Source organism: Pleurodeles waltl, chromosome 6 (genome assembly GCF_031143425.1).
Source record: "Pleurodeles waltl isolate 20211129_DDA chromosome 6, aPleWal1.hap1.20221129, whole genome shotgun sequence".
Taxonomy (NCBI): Eukaryota; Metazoa; Chordata; class Amphibia; order Caudata; family Salamandridae; genus Pleurodeles; species Pleurodeles waltl.
The window spans coordinates 854540222-854562099 of NC_090445.1; the positions used below are offsets into that span (position 1 = coordinate 854540222).

General features: G+C 42.9%; 1 protein-coding gene across 9 annotated transcripts in view; it reads right to left on the bottom strand.

The window, feature by feature from the left end:
- The window catches only part of LDB1 (LIM domain binding 1), a 363831-nt gene that overhangs the window by 103539 nt on the left and 238414 nt on the right, over positions 1 to 21878 (bottom strand). For all 9 annotated transcript variants that reach the window (XM_069239589.1, XM_069239587.1, XM_069239591.1 and 6 more), the window contains exon 2: positions 20817 to 20919. In XM_069239589.1, the coding sequence (XP_069095690.1) occupies positions 20817 to 20919 (103 nt within the window). The remainder of the gene's footprint in view (positions 1 to 20816; positions 20920 to 21878) is intronic.

Sequence of the window (21878 nt, forward strand, 5' to 3'; positions counted from 1 at the left end):
GATGAAGAACCTTGCCAGGTTCCTAGGTTGTCAAGTCCTCTGCAAGAGGCAGATGAGTAATGGTTCAGGCTCAACAAATCAGTCTAACAAATTTTCCAAGTCCAGTCATGGTTTCTCAGTATGGGCCAAGCTCTGGCTTGTCGGACTTTCTTAGGACTTTGGGAAGTAGCAGCAGAGGAAGAATGGCACAAAGGAGACCACTGCAGGTGTAACATTTCCCAAGAAACACTGAGGTGAAAATTTCAGGGCACAAGAGACAATACTGAGCATTCAGTGATGGCAAAATGATCAAACCAATCTCATCGGATAAGGGCATCTTGGACAACCTTCGAATGTAGACACCTCCAGTGGTCTGCTAGATGATGCCTGCTGAGTTTCCTGCTCTAGTGTTGAAGGGCTCAACGAGGTGACTGGCCATCAAGAAACCTCCCTTGAAGGGCCATCCACCACCAAAGTCTCAGTGCTCCCTGGTACTTTTCCTGCAACCCTGAATCACTGTGCTTAGTTTTAGTACCACATGGCAGTGATGTTGTCTGTCAGGACTTGAACAGGATTGTCCTACATAAGGCCATAAAGACCAAGTGAATGGCACGTAAATCCAGGATACGGATATGGTTCCTTTGCTTTGCAGAGACCCCTATACATCTCACTGAGGTGACCTCCCCAACCCAGAGACTATGCATCAGTCACCACCCTCGCATCCTGGTGATGCTGGGTGAAAAGCCTACAGCAAGTCACGAAGGCATCCTTTAGCTACCACTGGAGGAGTTCTGTCTCTGTACTTAAAACTCTACAGAGGAGGATCGGTGTCCTACCCAAGCAGGAGTGGGTACATCACTTTTGAGACCAAGTAGGTCAGTGTTGCTTGAAGGGGAATAATGTGAAATGAAATGGTCAAGTGCGCTGGAGCAGCCGTCTTAAAGGACCGTTTGGGTGGGACAGGCCTCGGACCTGAAGCAGGGTTGCAGGGCTAACAAAACTTTGAATTTACCAGGGATTCATCTTGGAAGTGCTACACAAGCTCTCACAGTGCATGGTGTGCGCTGAGCACAGAGCTGACCTGGTTCTCAAAGGGAGCGTGCCGAAACCACAAATTGTGTTTTCATTGGCGATGGGTGGTAAAGGAGCCAGGATGACATCTCAGCAATGAGGGTTGCAAAGCGATTTGTTTGCCACATTTAATTTCTGTCCATTCTTCTTGCAGCATGAACGACCCGACCAGTGCCATGAAAATCGTAGCATATTCCATCTGAAGACCCTCTTACCTTGAAATGAATCTGAACATTTGTTTATATAAGCACTGAAAAGCCATGATTGGAAGAGGCAGATGACAAACTGGTTTTTCAATGGACAGAGCCAAGCTGAAATCACTTGAGATTCAGGTACTTTCTAACTATTGCTTTAAAACGTAAACCATTTATAAACTGAAGCATAAGCAGAACCAAGAGCAGTATAAATAGAACAAATAAACACTCTGGATTGAAAGATATTCCTTTTCAATGTTGATCTTGCATACACGTTTATCGAACATTTACCTTCCAACAAATGGACCACAGATTGGTACACTGCTTCTTCTTACCAGCTACCACATTAAACTCACCAAGGAAACACGCTATTCCACAGGGGAAAATGAATCATAAATTGTAAATAAAAATGAACGGATCAAGGGGCAGACACAAGGAGAGGGTTTGTTCAAACGTCTGTGAATAAGGAAAACAATAGTAGAACAGCTGCTCCGATTCCACTTTGGGAACATTTGATGGAGGCATTAACGTTGCTGATGAAGCGCTCATCTAAAAGTACCTAATTGACTGTTGGGGGGTAAACTTTGACTGACATATGTTTCCAGGGTCTAATGAGTGTGATGGTGTACATGGCATCACTGTTGCCGTGATAACCACCCAGGTAAGTTTCTTCTATCCTAGAGACAAACGTTTCTGTACATTATTTTTTTTGTTACCACCTCTTTTTAGGACGATATTGCATCTCACCAAATGGCCAACTATACATAAATCATTTTCAGTTTAAATGTACCAAAAGAAGAATCAAGGATTCAGTCAAATAAAAAACACAGAGACTTTTGCATAATTCATAATAAAACAAACTAAAGTCTAGGGTGCAAAAATCCACGGAAGTGTTATTGTGAAAGAAAGTGAATGTGAATTATCAGTTTAATACAATGTAACGTTAGTTAACATTTATTTATGATGGTACCCAATTTAAGTCAGGTTACCATATGGTTAGCTACTGGGCCTCTTTCTGCTTGTCTGCTTTCAGAAGTATTACCAATTTGAGAATAAGTTCCTTGCACCCAGGTGATAAACGGAACTGTATCACTAAACAAAAAAAATATGGAAAATATTACTTACCAGTAGACATCTGTTCATGGCATGTAGTGCTGTAGATTCACAAGCTGTGCATACGCTCGCCATCTAGTGTTCGGTTCTAAGTAGTACAACTTGTTTTTGTTCTAAGAAAGTTTTCGAGTCACAGAATCGAGTGCTGACTCCTCTTGGTGATACTGCGCATAGGCATCGAGTCCTTGGTTAGATTGTTTGCCCGGAGGTGGGAGAGTGAAGTAGTGAAAAGAGTATAGAAGGATATAAAAGGTCCATGCAATGTATTTACATACGTACACTAAAATATATATAAACACTCCGTATCAGCGTTCTGTCCCTGCACCTGACCGTCAGAGGTGCTTGTCAAATGGCACGCGCCACCACGTCTAAATCTTCACACTTTCTTCCTAACCTAAGGAAGGACGGCACTCCACAGGCATAATAAGTTTTCAAGGTTTATTTGCACAAGGATGCATTTCGGCGGTAATGCCGAAACGCGTCCTTGTGCAAATAAACCTTGAAAACGTATTATGCCTGTGGAGTGCCGTCCTTCCTTAGGTTAGGAAGAAAGTGTGAATATTATATATGTTAAATTGCAATCTGTACAGACTTCCGGGGAGAAGGGAGGGCACATGTGAATCTACAGCACTACAGGTCACGAACAGATGTCTACTGGTAAGTAACATTTTTCCATTCAATGGCATGTGTAGCTGTAGATACGTGTGCTGTGCATAGACTGTAAAGCAGTCCCTCCACAAAGCAGTGTCTAGTGTGTAGGGGTTGCAATTGCTTGAAAAAGTGTTTTAAGTACAGCTTGTCTAACATTTGCCTGTTGTCTGGCAAAAACGTCTACACAATAATGTTTAGTAAAGGTGTGTGGTGTAGACCATGCTGCTGCTTTACAAATGTCTGCCATTGGTATGTTGCCTAGAAAAGCTATAGACGCACCCTTTTCCCTAGTGGAATGTGCTATAGGTGGTACAGGTAATTGTCTTTTAGCTTTAGTATAGCAAGTTTGAATGCATTTGACTATCCATCTTGCTATAGTTGTTTTAGATACTGGGTCTCATTTATGTGGTAATGAGAAAGCCACAAAAAGTTGTTTTGTTGTCCTAAAATGTTTTGTTCTATGTAGTACATAAGAGCTCTTTTGGCATCTAGAGTATGTAGAGCTCTTTCTGCTACTGATTCTGGGTTTGGGAAGAAAACGGGCAGTTCTATTTTTGATTAATATGAAATTGTGAAATTACTTTTGGATTTGTTCTTAATACAATCTTTTCTTTATGTACCTGAAAGAAGGGTTCTTCTTGTGTTAGTGCCTGTAGTTCACTAACACGCCTGAGATATGTGATAGCAATTAAAAATGATACTTTCCATGAAAGGTATTGTAATGGGCATGAGTGTAGTGGCTCAAACGGTGGAGCCATGAGTTTTGGGAGTACGATGCTTAAGTTCCAAGATGAAGCTGGAGGAATCCTTGGTGGAATTATTCATTTTAATCCTTCATAAATGCTTTGATTACTGGAATTCTAAACAGCGAAATATGGTGTCTTTTTTGCAGATATGCAGCTATAGCAGCTAAATGTAAACAAATAGATGTGTAGGCAAAATTTGCCTTTTGTAAATGTAATAAATATTATATAATGTCCTGCACTGATGGTTGAAGAGGGTCAATGTTTTTTGTTTGAGAACAAACAAACAAAACGTTTCCACTTTGCTGCATAACACTGTCTAGTGGTAGGTTTGCATGCTTGTTTTAGGATAGCCATACATTCTTGTGGTAAATGTAAAAATCAAAATTCTATGACTTCAGGAGCTATATCGCTAGGTGGAGTGATTTGGGATTTGGATGTTTTATTTGTCCCCGTTTCTGTGTTAGAAGATCTGGTCTGTTCGTAGGTTTTTGATGAGGAACAACAGAGTTCCAGAAGTGTTCTGTACCACGGTTGATGTGAGATATTGTGCCACTATGTGAATATGGTGACGGAACGCCCATTTCCACAGTGATTGTGCTAACTGGGACAGCTGTTGAGATTGTGTCCCCCCCCCCCCCCACCCTCTGTTTTTGAAGATGTCTGTACGTCTCAACACTGTTTTGTTTTGCAATTGTGATAGGAATGCTTTTATTGCCAAAAATATTGCCTGTAGTTCGAGTCCCTGTGCCTGAGACCACTGACGAGAGAGACACTGCTGAATAGGACGCATATGAAGTCTGGCATGAGGCACTATGGCAATACAAGATGCCATCATATCCAACAGTTTCATCACAGTTCTTAACGTGTATGTCTGGTTCTGTTTTAATGTTGCAATTAATGTTTGAAAAGCTTGGATTCTGTTTTGGTTGGGAAATGCTATTCCTAATTGTGTATTTAGGATATCTCCTAAGTATGGTTGTGTTTGCAGAGGCTGAAGGTGGGACTTCAGGTAGTTTATGGCGAATCCTAGAGAATGTAGGAAGCGTATTGTAGTTTGAATATCTTTTTGACAGTGATGGAATGAATTGGCTTTGATGAGCCAATCGTCCTGATAAGGGAAAACATTCATTTGTTTTCTTCTGAGATGTGCTGCCACTACTACAAGGCATTTTGTGAATATTCTGGGAGCAGTTGTGACTCTGAAGGGAAACACTTTGAATTGGTAATGTTTTCCTGTTACAACACATCTTAGGTATTTTCTGTGTGCAGGATGAATGGGAATATGAGCTTCAGACAATAACCAATTTGGATAATTGAAGTACCCATTGTTCTGTGGTGATTTGAGTCCATTGGGGTATAAGAGTTGTAACATTCCCCCTACAGGAGTGATGTGGTTTAATGTTGCATTTGTTGAGTCATTGTTTAGAGACTGACGAGGAACCTTTAGAGGAAGATGTTTTTCCTCTTCCTTTGTTATTGTTTTCTCTACATGACCCTCTGAAATAACCTTTGGTGTATTGCGAGGTGGGTTTAGTTTGACTTGTGGTTGGTTCTTGGAATGATGACCTGAATCCTCTACTAAACCCTGCATGACAAAAATTACATCTATGTGTTATGGCTTGCAAAGCTCCCATGGCTCTGGCAGTTTGATTGTCCTTGTTTAATTTGTCAAGTGTGGTATCCACTTATGGACCAGATAAATGCTCCTTATCGAAGGTCATATTTAGAACAGCCTGTTGTACTTCTTGCTTGAAGCCTGAACATCTAAGCCATGCATGACTTCTTATGATGACACACGTATTAATACTATGTGCTGCCGTATCAGCAGTATCAAGTGCTCACCTAATGAGTTGTTAGATATTGTTTGTCCCTCATTTACAATCTCTACCCCTCTTTTACGATGTTCCTTTGGTAGGTGTTGTAAAAGTTCCTCCATAGCATCCCAATGAGCTCTGTCATATCTAGAGAGTAGAGCTCGAGCATTGGCAATTTGCCAATGATTAGCCGCTTGAGCTTCTACGCCCTTCCCTGCAGCATCTAATTTTTCACTTTCTTTGTCAGGAGGCGGTGTGTCTCCTGTTGATTGGCTATTAGCTCTTTTCCTTACAGTAGATGCCACAATAGAGTCTGGAGGAATCTGTGTCTTTATATATAGAGGATCAGTGGGTGCATCATTATACTTTTTATAAACTCTAGGAGTGATAATCCTTGCTCTAACAGGCTCTTTAAATATTTCATCTGTACATCTAATAATTGCTGTTACCATTGGAAGAAATTGGCTTTCATTGTGTGTTGCACCAAGGGTGTCAAATAAAAGGTCTTCCTCTATGGGGTCAGTGTACATATTTACATTGTGATATGCTGCTGCCCTTGCTATCATTTGTTGATATGATGAAGAACCTTCAGGAGGTGAGAGTCTATCTGAGTAAAGATCCGTATCATTGGGTGCAATGGGATCTGGATCATACTCACCCCATGGGTCTTGCTAATCTAATGTATCCCCTATATCTTGTGACACCACCCCCCCTCCCCTCCAAGGTGGTGAACTAGGTATTGTGAATCCTAAATGAGTAGGAGATGTTGGTGGACTATGTTGTGGAGAGGTAGGTAAAGGTGGAGATGTGGTGGAGAGGTAAAGGTGGAGATGTGGAAGTATGAGAAGAAGTCTTTTCTTTCGCAGTCTTCTTCAGAGGTGCAGAGGAATCAAGACTTTCTTCAAAAGTTAATTTCCTCTTTAGAGGTGGCGGAGGTGATGCTATAACCCACCCTGTTCCTTGCTGAATCTGAAGTCAGCGCTGTCTAGATTCCATAACTTCCAAAATTGGTTTCACATGTGGTGTAGGGGATGTTACAGACTGTCCAGAGTCAGTTTGAGACTTCTGGAGTTTTTTTCGGTCAAAGCTTTTTTCAGATGGAAAACTTTTGGTGCCAAAATTGTAGCTGTTTGTTGTTTCTTTTTCGGTGTCGATGCGTCTGGTACTGAAACAGTATACAGTTTTTGTTTTGTCGGTGCTGCAGTGGAGCTACTAGAAGTCGATGCCAAAGACTTGCCTTGGGCTTTTTTTGGTGCCGAGATGTTATGCGGGGAATCCGAATAACTTTCTCGGCTCCGACCACAGCTGGAATGCAGTGGCGGACCGGTGACTTCTCACTCAATGATGTTCAATGTATTAATGTCTTAAGAATGAAAACCTACAAGGATTCTAACTATGCCACACAGGTCATACAGTTTGCAGGAGGGGCATGCCCCTCCCCCCAAACTATTTCTTGGGCCTGTGGTTGGCGAATTGCATGGTTAACAAGGATTGCTGAAATGTATAATTCACAGGGAATTGCTTACTAGTATTTGGACCTTTTTTCTGCAGGTGCATATAGTGCAGTGCGTAACACACTAACATTGCTACTACAGTCCTGCAGCTTAGTATGAATTGCAACTATTTATTTATGCTCTTGTATGTGCACTGTGAGTCATGCATCCTAAGAGCTGGGCGATTTTTTAGTGCCCCGGCTGCATTGTGAACGCTAGTATTTGGTGCACAGTGGCTCAGAAGCTGCCAGAAACAACGCAGTCATGTTCTGTGGGTGGCTAGCAATGGGCTAGTGGAGGTTTATAAGGGGGATATGGTAAAGGAAGAGGGACATTGGGCTCCTTAAGATCACAGTAAGGGTCTCAAAACTAGTAAAGGTGCTTTGATGATAACCGATGGTCAACGTGGAGAGTTTGAAGACTGGCTGAGCTGCACCTTATGACTGGTTGCCAATTTCTAAGAGCTAAAAGAGAAGGACCCAGGTGCCCTGGAGCCTATCACAGTTAGACTGCGAAAGCCCAGATGAGAGTTAGTGAGGACAGGCTGGGAGTCTCTCATGGCTGGCTTGGGGGGCAGTTAAGGGCTTCCCAACGCTAGGCAGGCTACCAGCTACACTGAGGTCAGGTCAAAGTACTCTTTGGAAAAGCAGAGGTTAAGCAGAAGGGGTCTGGCCTTAAGGTCATTTGAGGGAGAGCAGAGGCCAAGTGACAGAAGAGTGTTTTCTGATGGTTTATTTTCTGTTCCCAAAGACTGTGTGGAAGAGGGTTTCTAAGGGCTGGTAGGTGACAACTCAAGCAAGACAGAAGAGGACTCAGGAATAGCAGAAGGTCCTTGAGGTGGCTTTGGACTAGATTTTGGTTGTTTAAAGCAAAGCATGGAATCTCCAACTGTTGGTTGGGGGTCTTCATGTATGAACAAATGAATTATAGGTTTCATATAAAATGACCTGGCACGCAAAAAAAAGAGTATCCTGGCACTATCTCAGACAAATAACCACTCACCATCAGCCACGCAATCTGCAGAGAAATCTCTTTAAAAAAGACAAAGGACACGAGCCAAGGAAGATTAAGTCAAACAGTCACACAACTCATCCTGTGCCGAAGAAAGCAAGATCTAAAGATGTTTCTTATAAACTGCTTCATTTTCCAAGAATCTCAGAACAGGGGAGTCGATTCCAGGCCCTAGATACCAGTGAGGTAAAAGATGTACTACTTCTAGTTTTAAACCTAAAGTTAGGAGTTCTTGGTGTTAAACGATCTTGAGTTCTCTAGTGCATGAAACAATCTGAGAGGTATTTAAGGCCTGTTAAACGGAAAGCTCTAAAGATCAAAACCCGAACTTTGAAAAGAACCTGCTTATGGATGAGTAGCCAGTGAAATTTCCTGAGCCCGTGAGTCACAGAACGCTTGCAGGGAAACTTAAAATTTAGTCTTACCACCGAATTTTGAACCACTTGAAGCCTATTGAGTAATTGCTATTACAGTAATCCGGCCTTGCCGAAATGAGCTGCCTTTCAGTCGCTGGGGGCACACAATGGCCTTCAAGTGGGCATCGTGCTTAAAGGTTTGCGTCATAAAAAGGATCCACATCACAAAATACAGAAATCTGTTATTGAGCATACAAGAGCACCACCAATCATCTTCTCCCACACTGTTCAAAGCACCACCTGACAGGGGGCAGGCCAAACTAGGTTAGAACGTAGTAAGTGTTCCAGAAGAGAAGAGGATGGAGCAGGGATCGCCCCCAACTTGCTGCCTGTCTTTCAGTAGCTCACACATACTTTTCTGTCAGCTAGATTGAATAGAAGAAGCTCCCCTTTTGCTAAGGCAGCAGTTTGAAACATTGTGCACCTCATTCTGTGAGGCCTGAGAAGCTCACAACGCAGAGTACCTTCTTCTGAAACTGTTCATTATTTCTGTTTTTTCTACTTCTTTCTTTTTCCCTCTTTGTCTCTTCTCCCCTTTCTTGGCTCTTTCTTTTCTTTCAGCCTTTTGCCCCAATCTTTCTTGATTTCTTTTTTCTCAGTCTCTCTCTCTCTCTCTCTCCTTCTTCCTGTCATTCTCCTTTTACCCTTTTCTTCACGTTTTCCCCCTTTCATACTCAATTTCTCATTTATTACTATTTCAGTTCCTTTTTATGTTTTTCCTCGCTAATTCCTTCTTTACTTATTCTATTTCATTTTCTTCAGCGTCTTTCATTCACTAATTTTCACTTTTTTTCTGCTGTTTCTGTCCTTTATTCCTTTTGATGCTTCTTCCTAGCTTTCTATTTGTGCTTCTTTTTTCCACTTTCATCCTTTTTCCTTCATGATTTTCTATTTCTTTTTTATATCCTCTTTGTTTTATTTTCTTCCTTTTATTTTTGCTCCCGTCTTACCTTCCTTTTGGCCACTGTTCCTTATTTTTTATTATCTGGTTCATTTTCCTTCCAATCGTTCTCTCTATTCTTTTCTCTTCCTTCTTCATCCCTTTGTCAGTGCACTTTTAACTCCTTCCTATCTCGTATCATGCATGGCTAATATAAAGAAATCTCTTCATGCATTAATTTGTGTGGCATACATCCCTGAAAGGTTTACGATGAGGGATGACTACAGAGACATGTTTAATTGTAGAGGGCTATGAAGTCTGCAGGTACCTTTCAAAATGGATTTTTACTAGTGGTCCTAATTAAGGATGCAATCAATATGTTAAAAAATGAAAATGTCACTTACCCAGTGTACATCTGTTCGTGGCATTAGTCGCTGCAGATTCACATGTTTGGCACAGTCCGCTGCCTGGTGTTGGGCTCGGAGTATTACAAGTTGTTTTTCTTCGAAGAAGTCTTTTTGGTCACGGGACCGAAGGACTCCTCCCTCTTTGGCTCCATTGCGCATGGGCGTCGACTCCATCTTAGATTGTTTTCCCCGCAGAGGGTGAGGATGGAGTTGTTTGGTATAAATAGTGCCCATGCAATGGAGTGAATATGTATGTATGATAAGAGTTTCTAATAATTATTTACAAATGTTCAGATGTTTAAGGTTTATGATCTACTTCTAAACGGCTACAGGCTTCCCGGGGAGGTGGGAGGGTACATGTGAATCTGCAGCGACTAATGCCACGAACAGATGTACACTGGGTAAGTGACATTTTCAGTTCGATGGCATATGTTGCTGCAGATACACATGTTTGGCATAGACTATAAAGCAGTTACCTCCCCTAAAAGTGGTGGTTTAGCCTGTAGGAGTTGAAGTAGTTTGGAATAATGTTCTTAGTACAGCTTGGCCCACTGTAGCTTGTTGTGCATTTAGTACGTCTACACAGTAGTGTTTAGTAAACGTATGAGGCGTAGACCAGGTCGCAGCCTTACATATTTCGCTCATAGGAATGTTTCCTAGAAAGGCCATTGTAGCACCTTTCTTTCTGGTTGAGTGTGCCTTTGGTGTAATAGGCAATTCTCTTTTGGCTTTAAGATAGCATGTTTGAATGCATCTGACTATCCATCTAGCAATGCCTTGTTTAGAGATTGGATTTCCTATGTGTGGTTTTTGAAAAGCTATGAACAGTTGTTTTGTTTTCCTGATTAGCTTTGTTCTGTCAATGTAATACATTAGTGCTCTTTTGATGTCTAATGTATGTAGAGCCCTTTCAGCCACAGAATTTGGTTGTGGGAAGAACACTGGCAATTCTACTGTTTGATTTAAATGGAATGGTGAGATTACTTTTGGCAGAAATTTTGGATTTGTTCTTAGAACTATTTTATTGTTGTGTATTTGAATAAATGGTTCTTGTATGGTAAATGCCTGTATTTCACTTACTCTTCTGAGGGATGTGATTGCAATGAGAAATGCGACCTTCCAGGTTAGATATTGCATTTCACAGGAATGCATGGGTTCGAAAGGGGGACCCATGAGTCTTGTTAAGACGATGTTAAGATTCCATGAAGGAACTGGTGGTGTTCTTGGTGGTATAATTCTTTTTAGCCCTTCCATGAATGCTTTAATAACTGGTATTCTAAATAGAGACGATGAATGAGTAGTTTGTAGGTAAGCAGATATAGCTGCGAGGTGTATTTTTATAGATGAAAAAGCGAGATTTGCTTTTTGCAAATGTAGTAAGTATCCTACTATGTCTTTAGTAGAGGCATGTACTGGTTGTATTTGATTGGCATGGCAGTAGTAAACAAATCTTTTCCACTTAGATGCATAGCAGTGTCTAGTGGAAGGTTTTCTAGCTTGTTTTATGACCTCCATGCATTCTTGTGTGAGGTCCAAGTGTCCGAATTCTAGGATTTCAGGAGCCAAATTGCCAGATTCAATGATGCTGGGTTTGGATGTCTGATCTGTTGTTTGTGTTGTGTTAACAGATCTGGCCTGTTGGGTAGTTTGACATGCGGTACTAGTGAAAGGTCTAGTAGAGTTGTATACCAAGGTTGTCTTGCCCATGTGGGTGCTATCAGTATGAGTTTGAGTTGGTTTTGACTTAACTTGTTTACTAGATATGGAAGGAGAGGGAGAGGGGGAAAAGCGTACGCAAATATCCCTGACCAATTCATCCATAGAGCATTGCCTTGTGATTCGCGGTGTGGGTACCTGGATGCGAAGTTTTGGCATTTTGAGTTTTCTCTTGTTGCGAACAAATCTATCTGGGGTGTTCCCCAAATTTGAAAGTACTTGTTCAGAACTTGGGGGTGAATTTCCCATTCGTGGACTTGTTGGTGGTCTCGCGAAAGGTTGTCTGCTAGTTGGTTTTGTATTCCTGGAATAAATTGTGCTATTAGGCGAATGTTGTTGTGAATCGCCCACTGCCAAATTTTTTGTGTTAGGAGGCACAATTGTGTTGAGTGTGTTCCTCCTTGTTTGTTTAGATAATACATTGTTGTCATGTTGTCTGTTTTGACAAGAATGTATTTGTGTGTTATTATGGGTTGGAAGGCTTTTAACGCTAGAAATACTGCCAACAGTTCTAGGTAATTGATATGAAATTTTGTTTCGTGTATATCCCATTGTCCTTGAATGCTGTGGTGATTGAGGTGTGCTCCCCACCCTGTCATGGAAGCATCTGTTGTTATAACGTATAGAGGCACTGGGTCCTGAAATGTCCGCCCTTTGTTTAAATTTTTGCTGTTCCACCATAGAAGCGAGAGGTATGTTTGGCGGTCTACCAACACCAGATTTTGAAGTTGACCCTGTGCCTGTGACCATTGTGATGCTAGACACTGTTGTAAGGGTCGCATGTGTAGTCTTGCGTTTGGGACAATGGCTATGCATGATGACATCATGCCTAGAAGTTTTAGCGCAAATTTTGCTTGTATCTTTTGGTTTGGAAACATAGCACTTATTAGCTTGTGGAATGTCTGCACTCTTTGTGGACTTGGAGTGGCAATTCCTTTTGATGTGTTGATGGTTGCTCCTAGATATTGTTGTGTTTGACACGGTTCTAGGTGTGATTTTGTGTAGTTGATGGAAAACCCCAGTTTGTGAAGGGTTTGTATGACAAAGGTGGTGTCGTTTGCGCATTTTTTTACTGTGTTGGTTTTGATTAGCCAGTCGTCTAGGTAAGGGAACACATGTATCTGTTGTCTCCTGATGTGTGCTGCTACTACTGCTAGACATTTTGTGAACACTCTTGGTGCAGTTGTTATTCCGAATGGCAACACCTTGAATTGGTAATGTATTCCTTTGAATACAAACCGTAGGTACTTTCTGTGAGAAGGGTGTATTGGTATATGAAAGTACGCATCCTTTAGGTCTAATGTGGTCATGTAATCTTGCTGTTTGAGCAGTGGAATGATGTCTTGTAGTGTGACCATGTGAAAATGGTCCGATATGATGTAGGTATTTAGTGTCCTGAGATCTAATATTGGTCTCAATGTTTCGTCTCTTTTTGGAATTAGAAAGTACAGGGAGTAAACTCCTGTGTTTTTTTGTTGTACTGGTACTAATTCTATTGCATCCTTTTGCAGTAGTGCTTGAACTTCTAGTCGTAAAAGTTCTAAATGATGTTGTGACATTTTGCGTGTTTTGGGGGGGATGTTCGGTGGGAAGTTGTGGAATTCTATGCAATAGCCATGTTGGATTATTGCTAATACCCAATTGTCTGTTGTAATCTGTTGCCAAGATTGGTAGAATTGGCTCAGTCTTCCCCCCACTGGTGTTGAGTGAAGGGGTTGCGTGACTTGAAAGTCACTGTTTAGGTGGAGGTGTTTTTGGAGTCTGGAATCTTCCCCTACTCCTTGGGAATTGACCCCCCCGATATCCCCTGAAACCTCCCCTTTGGAAGGAACCCTGATATGGTGTGGTTCTTGATTGTTGGCTGGTGGTGTCTGTGGGTTGGCCACGAAACCCCCCTCTAAATGGAGTTTTTCTGAAAGAGCCTCTGCTCTGCGGGGAGTAGAGTGCGCCCATGGCTTTGGCCGTGTCTGTGTCCTTTTTAAGTTTTTCAATGGCTGTATCCACTTCCGAGCCAAACAGTTGTTTCTCGTTGAAGGGCATATTAAGGACAGCCTGCTGGATTTCAGGTTTGAAGCCTGAAGTGCGTAGCCAAGCGTGTCTCCTTATGGTGACAGCAGTGTTGACTGTTCTTGCTGCAGTATCGGCTGCGTCTAGTGAAGAGCGGATTTGATTGTTTGAGATCGTTTGTCCCTCTTCCACTATTTGCTGCGCCCTTTTTTGGTATTCCTGGGGAAGATGGTCTACGAGAAGTTGCATCTCGTCCCAGTGTGCGCGGTCATATCTGGCCAGCAGCGCTTGTGAATTTGCGATGCGCCACTGGTTGGCTGCCTGTGACGCCACTCTTTTCCCTGCCGCGTCAAATTTTCGGCTTTCTTTGTCCGGAGGTGGGGCGTCGCCAGATGTATGTGAATTTGCTCTTTTGCGAGCTGCCCCTACTACCACAGAGTCGGGTGGTAACTGCGAAGTAATAAACACTGGGTCTGTGGGTGGTGGTTTGTATTTCTTATCCACCCTTGGGGTGATGGCTCTTGATTTTACGGGCTCCTCAAAAATTTGTTTTGCGTGCCGTAACATCCCTGGTAGCATTAGGAGACATTGATATTGGCTATGTGTAGCCGAGAGGGTGTTAAATAAGAAATCATCCTCTATAGGATCGGAATGCAGTTGGACATTGTGGAAGTCTGCAGCCCTAGCCACCAGTTGCGAGTATGAGGTACTGTCCTCTGGCGGTGACGGCTTTGTGGGGTATGACTCAGGATCATTGTCCGGCACTGGGGTGTCATACAGGTCCCAAGCGTCTTGATCCTGATCGTCATGACTTATGGTAGTTTGCGCTGGTGAGTGCATTTGTGGCGGTGTTTGTGCCGGCGATGCCTGTGGAGGAGAGGGCGGAGGCGTGACTTTTTTAACCACTTTGGCTTGTGGTTGTGTGTCATCCTTTGGAAGTCCGATCCTTCTTTTCCTCATGATTGGGGGAAGGGTTGATATCTTCCCTGTATCTTGCTGGATGCACAGTCTCTTTTGTGTGTAGTCCGATTCTACACTTTGGAGCTCTTGTCCAAATTTGTGCATTTGGCCACTTAGTCCTTGTTCCTCTGAGTAGGATGAAGGTGTGGTATTTTTCGGCGCCGAGAGAGAATCTTTTTTCGGTTTCGGCACCGACAGAATTTTTGTTCCTTTCGGCATGGATTCTCGGTGCCGATGTTTTTCGGTGCCGGTATCTTGTTTTTGTCTCTCGGAGCCGCTTTCTCGGCTCCGAGGTTGCTCCATGGCGGTCCCTCGACCGGAGTCGGGTGTCTTCGCTATGGGCGTGCCCTTTTTCGGCCCCTTCGACGGGTCGCCTGATTTATGGGTCGAGCCATGGCCTGTTGGCAGTGGCGTCCCCTGGGCTTTCGGTTTGTCGATGGATTTACTTTTCGACGTCTTACTCACAGTTTGTTGCTGTTGTTCGACGTCGGAGTCTCCGGATTCTGATTCCGGAATCGAGAATGTTTCCTCTTCGTCGTCGAAACGTTGTTTTGTCGACGTGGACGCCATTTGGTGACGCCTGGCTCTTCGGTCCCGGAGTGTTTTTCTGGACCGGAAGGCTCGACAGGCTTCACAGGTATCCTCCTTGTGCTCGGGGGACAAGCACAAGTTACAGACCAAGTGCTGATCTGTATAAGGATACTTACTGTGACATTTTGGGCAGAAACGAAACGGGGTCCGTTCCATCGGCTTCGATGTCGCACGCGGTCGGGCCGACCAGGCCCCGATGGGGGGATCGAAACTGCCCCAAAGTCTTCCGATGATCGGTGTCGATGTACCTAACTATCCCGATACCGAACGGAACAATACCGACGCTTTCTTCCGAGATTCTGACTAACTTTCCGAACCGAAACACGGAGCGAAAAGGAATACGTCCGAACCCGACAGCGGAAAAAAACAATCTAAGATGGAGTCGACGCCCATGCGCAATGGAGCCAAAGAGGGAGGAGTCCTTCGGTCCCGTGACCAAAAAGACTTCTTCGAAGAAAAACAACTTGTAATACTCCGAGCCCAACACCAGGCAGCGGACTGTGCCAAACATGTGTATCTGCAGCAACATATGCCATCGAACATAATGTTTTGATTTACTTATTTGTAGATATCAACCAGTGGACCTCAGGACAATTTGCCAGCTAGTGAAAGTCAAAATGAGAGGAAGGTCATCATATGTTCAGCACTACAATAAGACCAAAAGCCCCAAAGAGATCCTCACCTCGGAGGGGTGATTTATAAACAAGAGTTGATGGGCAAAACTGATACTTAGGGACCACCCAAGTAACCTTTTGTGATAGTCTGTCACAACAATATTGTACGCTCCCTGGAGCACAACTGGTGGTACTCCAATCACAGTGTTTAAGTTGTGTACCCTTTTAGAATCCATTTGTTGAGCAGTAGCTGAGGAAGGTTTTCAGTGATCAGAAATAGCTCTCACTGTAGAAAAGGTTGGAGACTCCTACGATAGAAGAACCAGGAAGGGGTCACAATAATCACTGCTGAAATAATATAACAGTTGGCACCGCAATACACATTCCACATTCTAGATGCCTGCCAACAGTAAACTGTTTTCAGTGCTCAGGCAAGATGATGGAGTAAGAACTGAAAAAAAAATGGATGCGGAGCCTCCAAGAACAATCAACTTTACTACACAGAATATCACTCATGTTGGGCTTTCTGTTACCCAGAAGTATAAATAACCATATTTTCAAGAATGGAGTACACAAGCTCCCTATTTTTTTTTTTTTTTAAATCATCTACAAGTGTATTTGTAGACTTCACATCTCACGAACCATGAGGTTACCCATGTAGAATCAATGATGCACACCCTACACTGCATTATGAGGGTGGCTAACAAGTAGCAGCAGGAAATTCAACAGTCACTGCTGATTAGTAGTTTCCAACTTTTCCTAAAATTAAAGCTATACAGGACTTTGCCCTTGGTACCATTTTTGTACATGTTGTGCCTAGCCTAACATTCTAGTTAGTCAATGCTGTTGATACGTGGTATAGCTTGATATCATAAGGGTCAGTTTGGGAACTAGCAAGAGTGTGTGTTTTTTCCTAGCGATATGCTGCCCACTTTCACAAGCAAATTGAAAACAGTTCCTATTGCTAACTACTTGTTTGATATTTTGGGGATTTTAGATAAGCAGTCCAGGGGGAGCAGCACTATACTTTCAATGGAAGAGACGGTATGAATTTGTAATTCTGTACTCGTAATTGTGAACTCTACAAAAGAAAACCGCAATTGATTCATGATGAGTCTTTGGCTCTTATATTACTCGTAGCATGCAGTCAAGGGCTGTGGTCAAAGTGCTGGTAGAATAGAGCTGCAAACTGAAGACAATGAATGAAAGCTCTTTGCAAAGCTAAGACAAAGGTCCCATATCTACAAAACCTGCACATAGACCATACTGGATTGTGTAGCCTGAGCCAGCTGCCGTTTTAAGGCACTGAAGTGAGATGTGTTCATGAGTCAGTGAGTGAATGAATGAATGCCCATTTGTTCAGCACACAGCTACTTCCAAGGAATCATCCCCGGTACTGAGCTAACCAGCGAGACTGATCTGACTTGAAATTAGTTTTCCATGAAATGAATGTTTTCAGATTAGTCCTAATTGCAGCTGGGAATAAATGTAAACTCCTGCAATCACAAAGTATAAAAGCACATAACAGTGGTTTTACTACGAAAAACTTCGCTGACAGAGCTCAAATCCAATGTTCCTCAGCCAAAGAGGACATGGAACAGAGGGTGTAATGTGTGCTCACAAAGTGAGAGAGCCCTATGACACATGAAAGGAGTACACACATCTGACTTCACCAGTGTCTCTAGCTCAGTTGTTATTCTGTGGTGTTACAACACAATCAGAATGAGCAGCTGTAAGTACACTACACCTCCTGCACCATTCCCAGCTCATGGTCTCGCTCTCAGCAGACCACACCACCACCAAGACCAGCTTCCACAACTGCATGAAGGATGTTGGAGACTGGATGAAGGACAACTGTTTGAAGCTCAACACTGACAACACTGAAGTGCAGATATTTAGGTAGCATGCCTCCCTCTGGAACAACACTTTATGGTCCGCCAAACTCTGTCCCGCTCCCACACCAAAAGACAACGCCCGCAACCTCAGCATCATCCTGGACAGCAAACTCACCATGAAATGACAAATCAACAGTCTCCTCCGCCTGTTCCCACACTCTCTGCCTGCTCTGAAGAACAAGGGCATAGCTTCAGGAGGGTGTTTGGGTTATTACACCCCCCTAAAAAAATGTATCTTCTACTTACTAGCTGGGTGCAGGGGCTTTCAGTCCGGTATGGTGAGGTGTCCGTCGGATTTCACCTGAGATATTTACATGTACACACAGACAAAACACGCTCGCTCTCTCCCCTTTCTGAAGTTATTAAAAAGGTTGGTTATTTTACAAAATATTTCGTTTTAAGTACCCTGTGACAATCCACACTGGACTTCCTTCCCACGGACCCTTAAAATCCCTCCTGCTCCGTTTCTCATGAATGTATTTTGCAACGATATGCTGGAGTTCTTATTCGGAAAATCTCAAGTTCACCCCCCCCCCCACAATCTTAATGACCAAGCTACACCGCTGCCGAAGAATCCACCAATGGCTCCCCATCAGCATGAGAAAAAAACAGGCCTTAATCACCCGCCAGCTGGACTACAGCAACACACTGTATGCAGGAACCACCACCCAACTCATGACAAGGATCCAGACAATACAGAAATTCACAGCCAGACTGATCCTCAACCTCACATCACCCAACACCTGAGAAACCTCCACTGGCTCCCCATTCAGAAAAGACGCCAATTGAAGTTACTAATACATACCTACAAAACTCCCCCCCCACATGAACAGCCACCTGAACTTCTACCAACCATCCAGAAACCTTTGCTCCGCATCCCTTGCCTTCACACTGCGCATCCGCCATACCCACAGTGGAGGTTGCTCCTTTCCCCTCCTCGCCGCCACGTCCTGGAACACCCTCCCCCTCGAAACATCACCCTTGCTGACAGCCTTCAGAAAGAGACTCAAAACCTGGCTCTTCGACTAAGTCCAGTAAACCATCGACTGGATACCTTCAATGGTGACAAGTCACACTTTACAAGTACTGATTGATGACTGACTGACTCACTCCCAGCAATTATCTCAATATCATAGTAAGAAAAAAGTGAGTTTTGACAACCAACCAAGAAATGTTGATTTTATTAACCCTTCCAAACCTTGTCCCAACCCTTCTCACAAATGTGAAGCCATGTTTTTCCTATTAAAAAGCACATTATCACATGACTGCATGTGAAGCTTTAAAGTCTTGTGGGGGTTCTGTGTCCCAGAGGCATATTCCGAGACCCCTCCTGCACTGCATTTAGTCTGTCCTGAACAGGTCCAATATGCACAAACCATAAAACTATGAAAAAGAAATACAATGCACCAGAACACAATCCAGTGGGATCAAAAATGAACTGAAATATTTGTGGTGCCAAATGTGGAATGCATAATTTTGGAAACTGGTCTACTATAACAGTTGTCCAGGTTTGTCCCTGAATATTTTCCACAATGTGACTCTTTCTCCCGATCACTTACAGGATAGAAAGCAGGATAGATTCATCTGCAGCACAGAGGAAACTATGGAAAAGTGAAATTAACCTGATGTTTATTTGCCAGTCAAGTTTCTGATTCTCTGTAGTTACCTAAATTTTGTTAACTGAATGCTGAAAAACAGGAAATAATAGGGTTTCCTAGCTTTCAGTAAAGTAAAGTCTTAGTTGAGTCATGGGTATGAAAACAAGCTGTACGTTTCCCAAGGGCTGGCCCATCTTCGTGATATAAGCAAAGGCAAATCATGAAGGATCCATGAGTAATCCCAACAACAAACAAGGAGTTGGAATAGCAACTCCAGCAAAAGAGCTTATGAGCAAAGCTGTGACCCAGCAGTTGGGTTCTGATCGGCATTGAAAAAAGGCATAATTACAACTTAGGTGCAAACACTAAGAAATACATGCTTACCAATACACCACATACATGAAACAACAAAAAAACAGTCGAGACTAGAGTAGGTGGTGAAGCTAAAAATACTGAGAGCTGCATTACTGATAACAATCAATCAATTTATGAACAGTCCGAGACTTCAAGTTGCAATGAACCGTTCATTTATTTATGCATTTGTTATTTGGACAGTGCAATGTGCTGCCTTTCGACCATATCGGAAGGGGTGGATACATGGGATGCAGCTATGCGCATGTAACTACACTGCTGGCCTATAGATTTCTACCATGCTTTTGGCGAGGTCTGGTGTGTATTCATATTTCTTACAATACCTCTGTGATGCTAAAGAGGATAAAACACCCTTATGACTTTGAGGCGCTAGACAGAGGAAATCTGGATTTCAGCCACGATATGTAACTGGTCAAAATCAGTCTTGGGCATCTTACTGACATCAACCAGTGAAAGGAGAGGGAGTGCCAAACTTCAACCATAGCTTATATTGGCATTCCTTGGCCATGGCCTGAATCTTTCTGTCTATAGATGTGCGGGAGCTGAGCAAGTTCAGTGAAGCCACTTAAGAATACAGACAGTTGATAAAACCAAAAGGTCCTTGACATGTTAACACAGGATAAACCTCTGCAACTCTATGGGCCAGGTTTGGTGCATTCAAATCCAACCATTCCTTACGCGGAAGCCAGGGGTGTCTCTCTCTAGGACAGGTCTGATGTGGTTATGGCATCCCAGAACAACTACTAGTCAGAAGGAATAACAGTGGACTCTGGAGCATGGCTATTGAGTATTTGGGAGTGGTAAAGTGGATCAGCAAAAGACATTCCAATGTAATAAGCAGAGGCTTACAAAAGACAAAAATTATCAGAGTCTCAGTGCCAGAGCTTGACTGCATGTTTTATGTACAACTGGAGAACCCCTGCTTTAATATTTGAGCTACCCTACGGTCAGGAATGGAGGCTGCAGTGGTAAAATGGTTAGGAGTAAATATGACTTAGGGAAGTTTAAGTAAGCAATTTATCACTTCTTTACGGCAGAATAATGTTGCCCTCATTGTGAGATTCTGAATAATTTAGAGGAAACATGGATGTCCAGTAATTGCCACATTTTATCAAAGGCTGAGGAAAGGGCTACCAGAAGGTTGTGCGTCCTTACTTTCCAAAAAGCTCCAATAATCAGTTATGGAAATGTAGAGAAAAAAATAATGATGTGCTTAGTAATGTATTAATGCCAAGCTTCACAAGAAGGACATCAGCAACACTAAAATAGACTACCAAATCAAACTTACCCCACATCTCGATCGAGCATGGTACCCGGGTGGAAGGGGGGGAAGGCGTTGCCGTTGGGGGGCTCCTTTGGAGAGTACAGTTTGAATGACTTGGAGGAACAGCCTGAGAAAAGGAGACATAAAAAAAAATAATGGTCACAAAACGATTTTCTTTTAATGGAGCCCATCGAGAGGTGGGGTAATAAGTAGGAAGCGATTACACCCAAATGTTCTTCCCACTGGCATCAGAGTTCAATACAATTATACTTCTAGACCATGGACTTTGGAAAGCATGGACCAGACAATAATAATGCAACGCCATCACTTCATACAAATTGCAAAAAAAATAAAAACCCTTCAATAAAGTAATAGGGGACATCCAGTGTGGGTGACAAGCGAATCAAATTCAATTACGATGACAAGAAATGCCGCAAAAAGAGGTTACACAAACAGATTACTGAGGCAAACCTTAGTAATAAAAGCAGTTAAGAGCATTTCAATGCAAATACCACACAATAATAAAGAGTCTGAAAAGTCGAACGAGAATCCTCACCCAGAAGCTAAAAAGATCCTGTTTTCTGTCTCATTTGAAAGCACGTCGCAGGTTTTCAGAATCTAAAACAAGCACGAGTGATCAGAAATAATCACACCACTCAATTTACTTAATTCCACTCAGTGTGCATTGGGCTGCTAAGCCATCTTCCTGTCCTCTCTGAAGGAAAGCCATCTAACCAAATCAAGGTGTTTCACCCTCCTGTTGTTGCCTCCCCCTCCCCCCACCCAAGGTTACATCTTCCTACTTTGCATTTACGGCCAATCAATCCTAGTAGGTATGATCCACCCTGCTGTGAACGATTATTCGTAGCTCATGCCACTAGAGTTATGGAGCTGTGCCGTGGTGATATTTTCTGCTCAGTTATGGATCGGTGACAAAATACACCATCTGATGTAAAATTAAATGCCGACAAAAATTGTTTTCAGCTACGATTGTTACTATAAACACTACATAGGCCATGCAGGCCAACGCTCAGCCCTTAGGTAAATGCTCACCTTGTACCTCCTGATTGCTGCATTCAGACCTCC